At 40.5% G+C, this 15,279-nt stretch overlaps 1 protein-coding gene across 1 annotated transcript in view; it reads right to left on the bottom strand.

The window, feature by feature from the left end:
• ddb1 (damage-specific DNA binding protein 1) overlaps positions 1-15,279 on the bottom strand; it is a 64,872-nt gene that overhangs the window by 4,564 nt on the left and 45,029 nt on the right. The window contains exons 19-24 of the mRNA XM_061815240.1: positions 13,958-14,081; positions 9,878-10,042; positions 9,316-9,410; positions 7,827-7,997; positions 3,208-3,317; positions 2,503-2,672 (exon numbers count right to left, since the gene is read on the bottom strand). Of these exons, the coding sequence (XP_061671224.1) occupies positions 2,503-2,672; positions 3,208-3,317; positions 7,827-7,997; positions 9,316-9,410; positions 9,878-10,042; positions 13,958-14,081 (835 nt within the window). The remainder of the gene's footprint in view (positions 1-2,502; positions 2,673-3,207; positions 3,318-7,826; positions 7,998-9,315; positions 9,411-9,877; positions 10,043-13,957; positions 14,082-15,279) is intronic.

The following is a 15,279-nucleotide window of genomic DNA, read 5'->3' as shown; positions in this document are numbered from 1 at the left end:
TTAGAGAGATAACTTAAGAACATCATGCATCAATGAAGGTATTACCAAGCCAGAGTATCAAACAATGAAGACTTTTGATTCAATGAGGAGAAAGAAAAACTTTGGCACGCTGGTCGTGTAATCTTAAAACACTTTATATGATAAATAATTAAAAAATCATTAGATGGATCGCGTTTCTCATAATGCAAGTTTCATGCTCATATGCCAGAACTACTTTGTGTTGAGCGAAAAGTAACCCTATTTCACAACATTCAATAATTCATTGTGATTTCCTGCAAAATCTTACAACTGCAAGGCTTTGTGAGTGTGCAGTATGTGCTCCTCTTTGGGAGGGTAAAAAAAATGAAAATAAAAAAGTTAACTTTAGCATTATTCTGGCACACTGGGGGGGGGTGGGCGGTGGGAGGATTGGGGGGGATAATCCACATTGAAATATATACAACTACTGAAATATGAGAGTGGGGCAGAGTTGGAAAATGATAATCCTGACAATTTGTGAAATGCCTCTGCTATGAATTACAGATTTTTCATCAGAAACACCTTTATTAGCAAAGCGCTGCATGTAATAAGAAGGAATTTGTCGTAAGTGGTTGGAGGTGGGCGGCATGGTGCCTCAGCTAGAAAGTGGTGGCCTCACAGTTCTGAGGATCCGTGTTCAATCCCAGCCCTCCCTATGTGGAGTTTGCATGTTCTCTCCATGAGTTTTCTCCGGGCAATCCGGTTTCCTCCCACATCCCAAAAACAAGCAAGATTAATAAAACACTCTAAATTGCCCCAAGGCAAGGCGGCTGTTTGTCTCTATGTGCCCTGCGATGAGCTGGCGACCAGTTCAGGGTGAATTACCCTTCATAAGTTTGAAAGAGACCCTGTTCGTTGTGAAAAATGGATTGCACGGGTGCAGAGGACGAGAGCTTCGTGGGTTCCAAATAACAGGTAGGTGTATTTACAGCTACTAAAAAAAAATAATAGTTTGGGGCGGACCACGTAATCGGTCTCTCTCATTACGTAGCAAAAGATCCGCGTATGAAATGTGTTGATGTGCGCATACAGCTTCTAAAAAAAATAATAGTTTGTGGCGGACCACGTAATCGCTCTCTCTCATAACGTAAAAGATCCGTGTATGAAATGTGTCGATGTGCGCGTCGCCCAGCCAACAATGTCTCACTCAGCCTGCAACATAGCTCGGCTCCACCCCCTCCTTATATAGCACAGTGGGCCGAAACTCAGCCACACCGGCTGAGGCGCCGCGTTCGGCGGTCACATCGTCAGGCTTTGCGATGGGTGCGGCTCTCGACTGTGTTCATCAAGTACTGTGGCATCCGTGAGCCCCCCCCCCCCTAAAGCAGCACCGCTCGGCTCTGTCATAAGCCACACCGGCCGGCTGCAATGAGCCGCGATGGCTCATCTCCGCCGCGGAAGTGGATCGGACAGGATGCAGTTTGGCCGTGATGGCATATCATTTGAATATGGCTCAAAACAATAGTGTAATATTGCCCTGAGGGCTTGAAACAGTGTAATATTGCCCCAGTAACTTCACTCGGTTGTGTGGTGTTGTCCTTTTCGAAAAGAGCTACGGTGTCAGAAGGTGTGTCGGAAAAATGTGAATATCTCTGTTGTTCGGCTTCCATAGTACCAGGCACTGCGCGTTTTCAACGACGGAAGTGACGATGACGTCAAGGAGAGATGACGCGACTAATATGGCGACAACTTGAATGTCGAGGGTCACTCAATTGCGCAACTTTGTGCATGGATGACACACTCTCCGCTCACTTTTTTTTTTGTATAGACATTGAAATGAATACTGTTATATGTATTTTTCATTACAATATATATTTTAGAATGTTTATAGGGATGTCACCTGCTCTTTAAAATGGACAAATGACCACAAGGATGCATGCTTTCTTCTACACTGACTTTTACATCAGCAGCACTGATGTGACTTTTTTAGGTTGTCCGAATCAGTAAATCATTTATTCGCACTGTTTTTAAACGAGGTACAACAACGAATTTGCGCTTATCTAAAGAATGGTCATTTTGGTCTGAAAGTCGGAAATCCGCCGATCGGCGGAAAATTCTCATCCCTGAATATACTATGTTGACATTTTAAAAATAAAAACTATTGTGCCAAACTCAAGGCCCGGGCCAGATCCGACCCGCCACAGGATTTTATGCGGCCTGCGGAGGCAAATCATCCACGTCAACTTCCATGATTCTTATGAAAATCTGCACCAAAATTTAAAATTGTCACATATCATAACTGACGACGTTGATATATTATAAGCATTTTTGTGTTACCAAATATGAATAATGTTTGAAAAAACCCATGACACTTGATATGGTTTTATCATAACGGCCCTCTGAGGTAAACTGTAATTGCACTGTGGCCTGCGACGAAAATGAGTTTGACACCCCTGCCATAAGGCATGATTTTTGACTTTGGGTGCAAAATAAGTCAACAGACAAAAATGACATAAAAAATGATATTCTTGTAATGGTACCTACCAATCATGCCATTGACTGTTCCAAACAGAACAGACCCTTGGGTGGGCGTGGAACTTTCTCCCAGGTTTTGTAGTACCAGCGAGCCATGGCAGAAGACGTTAACAAATTCTCCAAGGTGGAAGAGCCCCACTTCCTGGAGGTGCTGACGCTCCTCGTCTGTGGTGGCCGCACTGGCAGAAAGATTAAGTCGTCGTGATCGAGGTTATTACAGGACACATGCTTAAAAAAGAAAAGAGTTCCAGTGAAGGAAAAAAAGAAAAAGGTCTCGAGGAATTATGCTGTGGTGATTGATTAATCTGACGACAAACATGAGGACTAGAGATTTGAGAGGCTTTGGAAAGGTCAGAAAATAGCAGCGGAAATTGATAACCAGGTGAGGCGTGGTCAAGAGACTATTGCTAAGAGAGAGGTGCTACAAAAAATAAAGGTCAATAAGATTGAGAGGTCCGACCTGATGGATTGGGTAGATAACAAGTGATGGCATAAATCAAATCATTTTCCATGAAAAAAAAAAAATCACTTGTGTAACGCGACTGAGAATGAATCTTCTGACTTGGATGTCTCAAAGTAAAACTGAACAAAATAGGTAAGACTGGAAATATACAGAAACAGTTTTCTCATAAAGAATTGGTACAGTACTACATTTGATTCAAACTTGATAAAAATATAATAACACGTATTGCTTGCCCCTATTCAGCTTCTCACCTGTCCTTCTGGCAAACAAACAGATTAAAGGCATTTTCTGCCCCGAGGAAGTTGTCATCGTCCAGGATTTCCACTGCACTCATCCAGTTGGGATTGAAGTCCCGAGCGATCTATGAAACATGTGAGATATGAACATCTCTCTTAATACATACCATCCATGAGTCATAGAGCTGTAACGATTCATTCACCACATCAAATTATTTTAGATCCCAAGGATCCAACTGCATCGATCTGTGCTAGTCAAGTTTGCCTTCTGGAAGAAATAAATGAATTTAAAATTGTTTTAAAAGGTTCTCAATCAATTGTATCAATACTAGGAAAGAACACAAGCACGGACGACTTCATATAGACGCCTCAGTTTTCAAAAATGATTTGGAGAAATTTGGAGACAAAGTGTTACTCGATTAAATTGGCCTGTCTATGACATCATCGTCAAACGGAAAACTATCAAGCCACCATTACTGTTATGATCCAGGATGTAGAAACAATTTGCCCTTCACAAAAACAGATGTTCTCACGACTTCCTGAAACTCGAGTAGGCGGCGACTGCACTGATGTCACTGCATCTATCCAACGCGCAATTTGCGTTTATACTTGAGTACAACACACGAACAAAATTTATAAAATGTACTGCACTTCGACTCCAAGCCGACGGTGTTGCTCTGGTGGGTAATGGCTGGGACACCACAGAGTGGCGTTTCCTCTGCATTTTTCTCTCCATTTCTGATTTATACTTTCCTTTCCGAAACTAGGAACAAAGCAACAACAGTAGTGATCGTGGAACAGTGTCTGCTCGAACAAATGGATGTACAAGAGCAGATGATGCATTTAATTATGCTGCAAAATCGATCAAAACGTGAGCGGCGATGATGGTATGTAGAACCAAGAAGAATGCTGAGTGTGCCATCACAGCATGTGAAAATCGATCAAAAAGGGGGCAGCAATAATGGTATGTGGAACCAAGAGGAACGCTGTGTATGTCATCACAGCATGTGACTAAACTAGACGAATCCAGATGATCTCTGCAGCATTCCAAGAGGAGCATCAATTCTTGTCAAATTACGAATAGGGATTGTGGGATACAAGGCATTGGTCACGTGATGCAATGCGGGCGTTGCCAGCCATGCTTGCGGGGGAGAATAAAGACACCCTAATGCTCACTGTTTCAGCAACCATCTATGACGTTGGCATGGGATTTTCTGCCTCGTCACTCATTTCTGCATTCGGGGGGGTAATGCATGACATTGCTCTTTGGAGTAAAGAATATCCCAATCAAAGTCATAGTGCCTCAAGGTCGCATGCATGAAAGATGCAATAGTTCATAAAACTTAACCTGCCGAACTGGCTAGGGGGAGAGGCAATGACACTCGCCATTGCTGAAATCCACCGGCATTTGGCTAGTGACCAGTGTTAATGTAAAGCCCTGATCTCGGATAAGTAAAGCCTCATTTCAACCAAGCAGTTTGGTTAAGTTCTGTACAATATGCATTTTGTAGCCAATAGTAAACAGACTGACTGGCACCATTTTCCTTATCTGGTGGCACCAATCAGCCCTTCATTAGATGCTGGTTGTAGTGGTGAGCTCGTGTTGTATTCATGTTACACACAGTGCGAACAATCTGCCTAATGGTATTACAGCCACTGTGATTTGACGGGCGAATGTGTGCCATCGCACTCGCAAATCTCCACAGTCGAGCGCGGAAAATCATGCGTGTAAAATTTGTTATGAGTAGAAATACATAGGTATTGAAAGATTTTATTTTGTGTAGTCTTGACCCAAGTTCCCTCTAAGTTGTGCCACTGCGCAATTGCGCACTTGTCACACACTAAGCGCACATGAAAACCGATCCAGCGCAGTGAACCACAGCCTGTCTTTTTTTTTTTTTTTTTTTTAAACACGGAAGCACAAACAACAAGCTGCTTCTCAGCCTACATCTACTTCTTAGTTTACTTGACACCGCCCACGTCTGCTCTTAAAGGGGTACACTCATAATTCCAAACAGAACACACGCCCATAACTTTATATCTGCAGGCATGACTGACCACACCTGTACATTTTTCAAATGTGAGTGACTGAAATTATTTTCTGTCTATTTAAGTAGCCAATTAAACATCATGCTGGTATGAAATCATTCCATCCCATTTACATTACTTGTCAACAAAGATAGACATCCCATCTACACATCAAAAGTAAACGCAACCCTGATCAGGATTTACATGGCCTAAACCAGGCACACTGAACTAGAACTACAAATTTCCAATTTGAGTCTTGAGCAACACAGATTTGAGAACCTTGGCCTTAGAAAATGAGCAGCTGCCACCCAATTTAATCACAGACAATGTTGGCTGAGTGGAGACAAGACGTGTAATCTAGCACCATGTGTGCTGTATAGCTTTGAAAAGTGGTGGGATTTGTATGTATCAGCTCTGCATTTCCAACAGTTACAAAACAGTTGGACTTTCAATCTCATTTGGCCTTTAAAACAGAGAAGTGCAAACTTGTTTTGAATTAAATGATCTTGAATTCTACACACAAATGTTACTATGAAAAGAAATGAAACTGGTATAAGAACTGTTCTCTGTATGCATCATGACGAAATCTTACACAAGTGTTAAAGTATCAGAACCATAACCCCAAGCCCATCATTTGGATGATAGTGAATAAATGTTTTATGTATTTTGTTTTAAATTACAGTTTCGATTTGCATCTTACATAGTACTCTGAGCTTAGCCCTTCACTGTGAGCTCCATGTGTGGTTCATTGTAAATTCTTTTAATCTTTCCATATCATATCGATTTGCGTTTGAGTTGCTTGCCAAAAGGCTTGGAGGGATACGTGTATGCTGGAAATGTTAGTGCTGGAGGAGTGAAAGGGGGAAAAAAATTGTCCAAATTAACATCACAATACAAAAGATATTAAATATATGCAGTGAAGAAAATAAGTATTTGAACACCCTGCTTTATTGCAAGTTCTCCCACTTAGAAATCATGGATGGGTCTTAAATTTTCATCTTAGGTGCATGTCCACTGTGAGAGAGATCATCTAAAAAGAAAAATCCAGAAATCACAAAGTATGCTTTTTTTAACAATTTATTTGTGTGATACAGCTCCAAATAAGTACTTGAACAACTGAGAAAACCAATGTTAATATTTGGTACAGTAGCCTTTGTTTGCAATTACAGAGGTCAAACATTTCCTGTAGTTGTTCACCAGGTCTGCACACACTGCAGGAGGGATTTTGGCCGACTCCTCCACACAGATCTTCTCTAGATCAAACAGGTTTCTGGGCTGTCACTGAGAAACATGGAGTTTCAGCTCCCCCCAAAGGTTTTCTATTGGGTTTAGGTCTGGAGACTGGCCAGGCCACGCCAGAACCTTGATCTGCTTCTTACAGAGCCACCCCTATGCTTCAGAGTAGGGATGGTGTTCTTGGGATGGAACTCATCATTCGTCTTCCTCCAAACACGGTTAGTGGAATTATGACCAAAAAGTTCAATTTTGGTCTCATCTGACCACAAAACTTTCTCCCATGACTCCTCTGTATCATCCAAATGGTCATTGGGAAACTTAAGATGCGCCTTGACATGTGCTGGTTTAAGCAGGGGAACCTTCAGTGCCATGCATGATTTCAAATCATGACGTCTTAGTGTATTACCAAGAGTCACCTTGGAAACGGTGGTCCCAGCTCTTTTCAGGTCATTGACCAAGTCCTGTCTTGTAGTCCTGGGCTGATTCCTCACCATTCTAAGGATCATTGAAACCCCACGAGGTGATATTTTACATGGGGCTCCACTCCGATTGAGATTGACTGTCATCTTTAGCTTCTTCCATTTTCTAATGATTGCTCCAACAGTGGACCTTTTTTCACCAAGCTGCATGGCAATTTCTCCGTATTGCAATTTCTCTTTCCAGTCGTGTGGAGTTGTACAATTTTGTCTGGTGTCTCTGGACAGCTCTTTGGTCTTGGCCATTTTACAAGCTCGAGTCTTACTGATTGGATGGGGTGGATAGGTGTCTTTATGCAGCTAACGACCACACACAGGCGCATCTAAAAGTAAGTTTCCTTCGGCTTGTCCCTTTCGGGGTCGCCACAGCGTGTCATCTCAGATGAACGCACATATATGTTTGGCACAATTTTTACGCCGGATGACCTTCCTGACGCAACCCTTCTCAGGGTGGAGGCCCCAGTGGCATACGAACCCACAACCCCTGGTTTACCAAACCAGTGCTCTAAACACTGAGCTACGGGGCCTCCCACAAAGGCGCATCTGATTCATGATAATACATAGAGTGGAGGTGGACTTTTAAAGGCGGACAAGGCTTTGAGGGTCAGAATTCTTGTCATAGACAGGTGTTCAAATACTGATTTGCAGCTGCATCACACAAATTGTTAAAAAAAAAAAAATCATACATTGTGATTTCTGGATTTTTCTTTTTAGATTATCTCTCTCACAGTGGACATGCACACACAATGAAAATTTCAGAACAATCCATGATTTCTAAGTGGGAGAACTTGCAATATAGCAGGTTGTTCAAATAATTATTCTTCAATGTAACAAGATATTAATATTATAATGAATACACTATTGAACCATTTTAGTATTTGTGTTCTGTAGTACCTCCTCAAAGTTACCCTCCATGGGTTTATATGCCAGCAACAAGACAGACCTCATCAAATCTCCCACCAAGATAAAATCTCCTTTGGTCTTGAGATAAAGCGCCATAATGTTGTTATAGTGGTTGCACTCGGTCCGAAGCTCTTTCTCGGCTGTCCACTCATACAGGCGGACCTGAAAAACAAGAGTCCAAGTGAGTAATTGTTTTATGAACAAGCATGAATCATTTACTGCAGTAGTGATTAATGTAGAAGTGGAATTTGCAGGTAGAGCAGCTTATTATTTTGGGCACGGTGCACCTCAGCAAGCGTGACAAACTCATCATTTGTCTGACTTAGAATCCATATGAAGTAACCAGGTAATTGATAATTCCCCTCAGCATTTACCACTATTGAGGGTGAATATGCAAGATTTCCAGCTCCATGTGACTACCAAGACAGCTGAGTAGTAATAAGTCAAAGGTCAGACTCAATGGCACAGTCACCTGGATGGACATTTTTTTTGTATATCATTTCTCAAAACAATTTGTGAAGGAATCACAATTAACATTGACCTGTTCTGTTAATTTACTCAAAACCATTGTTTAGTTTAATAGCTTATCTGGGGGAGTGCAAAGTGATTTATGTTTAAACTACTTGTTCAGTAAGCACCCATGAGGCCGCCTGGGTTTTACAAATCGGCAAGCCCTGACTTTTTGATTTTTATCTTAAGATGAAGCTTCATTTCAGACTTTAATCCTTTTAGTCTATTTATAACGCCGCATGGATAAGTTGGGCATTACATGGCAGTAGTATGGAAGTAGTTTCTTTCATGCTGTCTCAGGGGTTTTACACAACAATCTATACCAGATAAATCTATTTGTAATTCAAGACTTCAAAATTACTAAGGAGTAACCTCACTAAGCCACCTCTGGCTCTTACTCTCTTGCACCAGTCACAGCCTTGTGGTAATAGCATCCAGATATGTAGGAGTGAGACAATATACAGTACTGGCTCTAATGGAATTTGGTTACTAGTCTAAATGAATTTGACCAGAAAAACAGATGATCAAATGTACTTTAACAGTTACTTTCATTTTTGCGTACTGTAATATGTATTTAAAATCCAATAACCGTATGACTTCTTAAGAGGATGTAAAGTCACACTAGAGTCAAACTCATTACCACAATTTCATTCACATTATTTTAGCAACTTTATGTCCAAGTAAACATAAAAGTATACTTTTATACTTTATCGTTTTTTTTTTTCAAGAGAGCAAATCACAATTCATACATATACACCACTCTCAAAATGTGGATCATGTTAATATAGTTTTTTTTTTTTGCTGTAGATTCTAAAGACTAAATGAAAAATACAATTACTGTAAACGAGCTATAGTTTTTAAGTATCCCTTGGAAATCTATGAGGGTTATGTGCAACATACTGTTTTATCTTCACTTTTACGATAACAAAAATGTCAAATTTTACGTCTGTATTACTGAAGCAGTGATTACCGTGCTATTGATACTGGCTAAGAGTTTGCCATTGAACTCAACCATTGAGTAGACAGCTCCTTTCACCTCCTTTTCTGCTACAGTTTGTAGCTTTCCTAAAGAGAGGAGAATTCCAGTCAGTTTCAACCTGAACTACAAGATCTTGGACAGGCACAGCTCCATTACCAATGTAGAAAAAAAACAAAAAAATATAAGAACAAAAATCAATAAATTGTGCAGTACCGGTACAACTGTGTGAAGCAGGCAATACACCTTGGAAAGTATGCAGCATGAAAGGAAATGAAGTTGTAGGGGTGAGGGACACGTCTGATAAAAAGTGATAAGCAGTGATTAAGTGAGAGGCAAAACAAGAGTTTGCCCGGTAGGACAACGTGCCCCTGAGTAAAGAAAAAGGACAAAATGGATAAGAAAAAGCAACCAGATATACTATGACAAAAGCAAAGAAAAATGAGACATCTGAAAACAAAGGGCATATGGTTGAAAAAAAAAAAAAAAAAGTAAATATTCAAGTTAGTTTGCTTGTGTTTGGAAAACAAAGATTTAATAGAAAACCAATACTGACCATCAGTGTAGTGGAAGACAATTATACGTCCCTGCTTGGGCTCAGCCTCCTCTGGGTAGACCATGGCAGTGCCTACGATGAAGTAGACTGATGGGTCTTTTCCCAATCGGCAGGACACCATGCTGAGGGCATATTCACTTGGCAGGAACTGATGGGCATGAAGCACTGACAAAACCAGACAAAACACTTTAGAACAGCGCGATCCATAAAGGAAGACTCTCCCATAAATTATAGGAATGGGAGGACACATTAAAAGTTAGTAGATGAGGGTTCGGTGTTTCTTTTAATGCCAGAGTTATCCACAGATTTCACCAAGAAACATCTCTAAATTGGAAAAGTATTATTGAAATTCCTCTCTCGCTCAGACATTCCAATGAGCCCAGCTGGAAAACTGACAGCCAATCAGCATTTGCCATGCTTCCAGCGCTTCCTGTTCTGACCCCTCATTGCTCGTGGATACATTTCACCGAACAGAGAACGTCCACTATCTGGCATTTTGTGGCCAATTTTTGTGAAAAATAATTACAAACAAAAGAAAAATAGTATGATGTACAATGTTCAGTATTTGACGTGTTGGAGAGGGGGCGTGACACTAACGACGAACAATAATCCCATTATATGGACCGCAGAGATTTGTTTGATGCTTTTCTTAGGAGTTGTTTTAGATGTAGAGAATATACAGCACTTTTTTTTTTTTTTTTTTTTTTTTTACCCTAAGTTCTACTTTTCAAGCAGCCAGCCTATCTCGATCAGGCAGGGGTGGGGTCTTGCACGTTCGCATCGTCATAAATAGTAACCGGGAAGTGTTGTGTGCTAAGAGTCAATAAAGCGAGTATAACAGCGAGTCGATGCTCTGTGTTATTACTACTCCTGCCATTGAGCAAACAAAACAAAAATACCAATGTACAATGTTTAAGCGTTTGAGTCAGAATACACAGGTGGAAATTGACGTGTTGGAGAGGGGCGTGGCGCTGACAATGAACAATAACAGTCCCATTATATGGACCGCGGAGATTTGTTTGATGCTTTTTTGAGGAGTTGGTTTAAGATGTAGAGAATATACAGCAGGCATGACCAGACTTTTTTTTTTTACCCCAAGTTGTACTTTTCAAGCAGCCAGCTTCTCGCGATCGACCGGCGGCGGGGATGGCGGGAAGGGGGACAGGGGGGCCGTAAATAGTAACTGGTAAGTGTTGTGTGCTTACACGTATATATATCCATCCATCCATTTTCTTAGCCACATGATGGTCGCAGGAGTGCTGGAGTCTATCTCAGCTGTCAACGGGCAGGAGGCAGGTTACGCACACGCAGACACGGGGGGAACATGCAAATTCCGCACACAGCGGTCCGGGATTGAACAGCTGCGCCAACGTGCCGCCTCATAAAGTACGTTGTTGCCTATACAGTACCAGCATGAGAGGCAATAACTGAGGGGCGAATAACCAGTAATGATTAGATGCGTGCAAATTTCCCCGGCTAATGAATGAGCCTCAACTGTGACAGGCACAGCTTGATCCTGTCAGGTTGACCCCACGGGAGGTTAAAGAAGGAACAATTTAGGTGTTTTCTCTCAGTTTTGTTGCAGTTTGGTGCAGAATACGTCAGCATCTTGGCTCAGCTAAAACGAATGGTTTGTAATGCTAAGCACTGGTGACGTCAGGGGTGGGGTCAAGGGTGTTTCTTCCTGGTCTGGCTGTGAAGGCTGGCACATACCCAGATTGTGCTTGGATTTCAAAAATGTTCTTTATTTTCAATTTAATTTTCAATTAATGTCCAAAATATATGTAATAAAAATATTACTTCACATTGGAGGGTTTATTGCACATATGAATTTTGGGGAGAGTCTTCCTTTAAATCTTTGAAACGTGAATATTGTGTTGTTTAGAAATCCAAGTTCATTCACACCTGGTAAAGTTGTCTCCCAAAAAGGTTTTCTACATAGTGTGACTGTCTTAAACTACTACTTTCTTGCTGTAATTACACTGTACAGGAGAGAGGTAAACAAGTGCACTGGAAATCTTAAGAGCACCAGATTCAGACTTTATGCATATTGGTGGACCAAACATTATGGACTACAGGCCATGAGCAATTTGCCTGCTATTGCCAATGAAATACAGATCGTATTTTATTTGGATTATTAATCCTAGGGTTGAATAAAACAGTGAAGGACATACAATGTATCTAGAAAGTATTTACAGTCCTTCAGTTTTTCCCATTTTGTAATCTTACAGCCTTATTCCAAAATTGAATCAATGAACTTATTTTACTCAAAAGTCAACACACAACACCTTATAATGACAATGTAGATCTATTGGGGGAAATCCACTAAAAATAAAAAAAATGAAGAAATCTCATTTAAATACGAATTTACAGTTTTTGCCACAAAGATTAAAAGTGAGCTCAGGTGCAGCATGTTTCCATTGATCATCCTTGGGTTTCCTATTGCTGAGTTAGTCCATCTGTGGTAAATCCATCTGATTGGACATGATTTGGAAAGGAACAAACCTGTTTATATACAGTAAGGTGAGAGTGCATTTCAGGCCAAAAACCAAGTATGAAGTCAAAGGAATTATCTATAGATCACCAAGAGAGGATTGTCTAAAGGCACAAATATGGAGAAGGATAACAAAAAAAAAAAAAAAAATCCCGCTGCTCTCGAAATTCCAAAGCCTCCTGAAGGACTCTCAGAACTTAAGACAATGGCAAAGAGAAGACTTTGGTGTAAATGCCAGGCGTCAGGGCAAATACAAACCAGGCAACACTCATCACCTGACTATTGCCATCCTGACAATGAAGCGTGGTAAATATTTTGAGTGAACGTACTGAATAAATTCACTTCACGAACTGATTTTTCTTTCTTAGTTTTGTTGAGCTCAGCTGCTCATGAGGGGACTCGACATTTCGGTCTCGCTGCACAGTGGCAGGCCAAGTTGCAGTGCGGGGCAGGGCTCTAAATTCAGTGACTAAAATAGTTAGTTGTATATTTATTAATTTGCTTTTAACAATGTGACAGTGCATCAAAATACAACTGTAAGCGAAACCGGTCAGCAATGCAAAAATAAAAAAACAGCACCGCTGTAAGAACTACAGGAAAACAGCTGATCACACAAGCATGGTCATGCCTTTGTCTGTTCAAGTAGCATTTGTTTTTTGATACTTGTTTTAAAAAAATGACCTATTTCAACCTTGGTGAGCTCCAGCTTGTGTAAAAATACAAGTTATATTGTGGTGGTAGTTTTATTTCCCCCTGTTGTGGAAGGATACGTTTCATTTTTAATGCTCGTAATTCACACAGGACAGAGGCTCTGGGGTCCCACAAGCAGAACAAGTATTATATATCCAATAAAACATATTTGACATGCCCAATATCAATAATGCAGGAGCTTAGAAATTTAGCTAAAGAAGTGCATGTTTAAGGGGGTGCCTGATTTTACCTGCCCTTTAGAATGACTTGATTTAATATTACACAATTATAATTTTTAGTGATTACACAATAAATATGCACTTGCATTTCTTTTGTCATACATCAGTTTTAGCCAACAGTGCAAATAATGAATAGCATGGGAGTATGCCAGTGTGAATACTAAAATTTGATTAAAAATCTAAAATGGAAAAAGATTCTTAAATGGGCAAACTTTTGATGTACTGGATTTGCATGTGGGCACGACCTGCTGATTTGGTAAATTATTTAAATAATGTGTCCTAATGTATACAGGTATGTGAAGTCCTACGTTTTTATAAAGCAAGGCTGGGTGGAAGGAACTCTGTTACAAAAGAAAACAGAGCAACAGGATTCACATTGGAAATACTGTAGTGTTGGTTGTTCAATACACAGACTAAAAGCAGGTTAAGCACAGAGTTAACGAAGTAAGTAAATGCAAATTTGTTGCTGCACTTGTTTTAATATGTATGAGCAAATAGTTGATATGTCAGGGCTGAGGAAAATTTTGTGTGAATTGACCTTATAAACTCCATGGTTATTTTCTAGACAGAGGGTATTGTTTCACAATTGGAGCAGAAGTACCATATGAAGGTGCCAATGCTGAGATCAAAAAAGGAATGTACATCTGGCTGTCTCACCTTCAAAGGTGTGCTGATCCACGACGAGCAGACTGTGAACCTCTACCTCGTCGCCAAAAGATGTCTCATGGGGAGACGTGCTGCTGGGGAAGAGCTTACTAGAGCTCACGCTGCTGGAGAGAGCCTGGAAGGATGTAGATTAATGAGATGGGACAGGTACTGAAATTAATACAAAGAGAATTATAATAGGGCCCATATAGCAATTCACATCTCTGTCTGCGAGTACGGAAGTAATTATGTGCCACTAGGATTTGAATTCAAAATGCCACAGAAATTTTTATGGTGTAAAATTCACGTTATTTCAAAGTGATCACATTTTCAATAGTTGTATTTCAGTTTAACATTTCAATGTTAACAAATTTGCCAGATAAAAAAATTCAACATTCAACCAGTATGTGACGTCACGTGACTAAGAAAGCGTAACTGGGTTGGCTGGCTGTTGGGTTTTTACCTGCCTTGTTAACACTGAATTTCAGACAGCGAATTGTAGCCAGTTGAATTTCAGACAGCGAATTGTAGCCAGTTGAATTTCAGACAGCGAATTGTAGCCAGTTGAATCTCAGGAGACTGAAAATATTGCTTTTTAAATTTTTTATATGGCAAATTTGTTAACACTGAAAAGTTAAAGTGAAATACAGCTATTGAAAATGTGATTACTTTGAAATAATGTGAATTTTAAAACAACATTTTTAGTAGCATTTTTAATTCAAATCCTGGTGGCACATATTTACTTCCATATGCAAGAACTCAAAGACCTTTTCACAGTGCACTTGTTCAATGCGAAAGGACAGTGCAACAAGAGTGCCAACGACCATGGTGCCATGGTACAGCCTGCCCAAATTTGGAAGTGCTGATGTGGAATCGTACCAGGAAGGAAACATGAACATTTTCCAGTTGGAAAAGTAGACTGCACCTCGACAACTTCGGCAAGATGTATCTTTCTATTTTGGAAAAGAAAACTCTGTCCATTGCTGTGCTTTCTAATATGTCACATTTTGTCTTGTATCCCAAAGTTCAAGACAAAGACACTGCAAAAGGAACTTCCTCCATTTTCCACAGTACAAGTGTGCCAAAAAAAAAAAAAAAAATAAGAAGAAATCACTGTCAACTCGTCTCCTACTGCAGGAGATTTCTGATGCCATAGTGACACTGCCCTTGAATATAACATTTTTCTATTGAAGTTCATTCTGCGCAGCCTCAGGCGCCCTCCTGCATTGCCACACTGTGAGACGGCGGACCGCCCTGTTGCCCCCTTAACACAAACAAAATGACTGGGAAAGTGAAGAGCAGTGTGCACATAGCCAAATGCGGTGTGAAAAGGG

Source organism: Syngnathoides biaculeatus, chromosome 3 (genome assembly GCF_019802595.1).
Source record: "Syngnathoides biaculeatus isolate LvHL_M chromosome 3, ASM1980259v1, whole genome shotgun sequence".
NCBI lineage: Eukaryota > Metazoa > Chordata > Actinopteri > Syngnathiformes > Syngnathidae > Syngnathoides > Syngnathoides biaculeatus.
The sequence above is the reverse complement of the archived record's forward strand: the minus strand, read 5'-3'. Positions and strand labels throughout refer to the sequence as shown.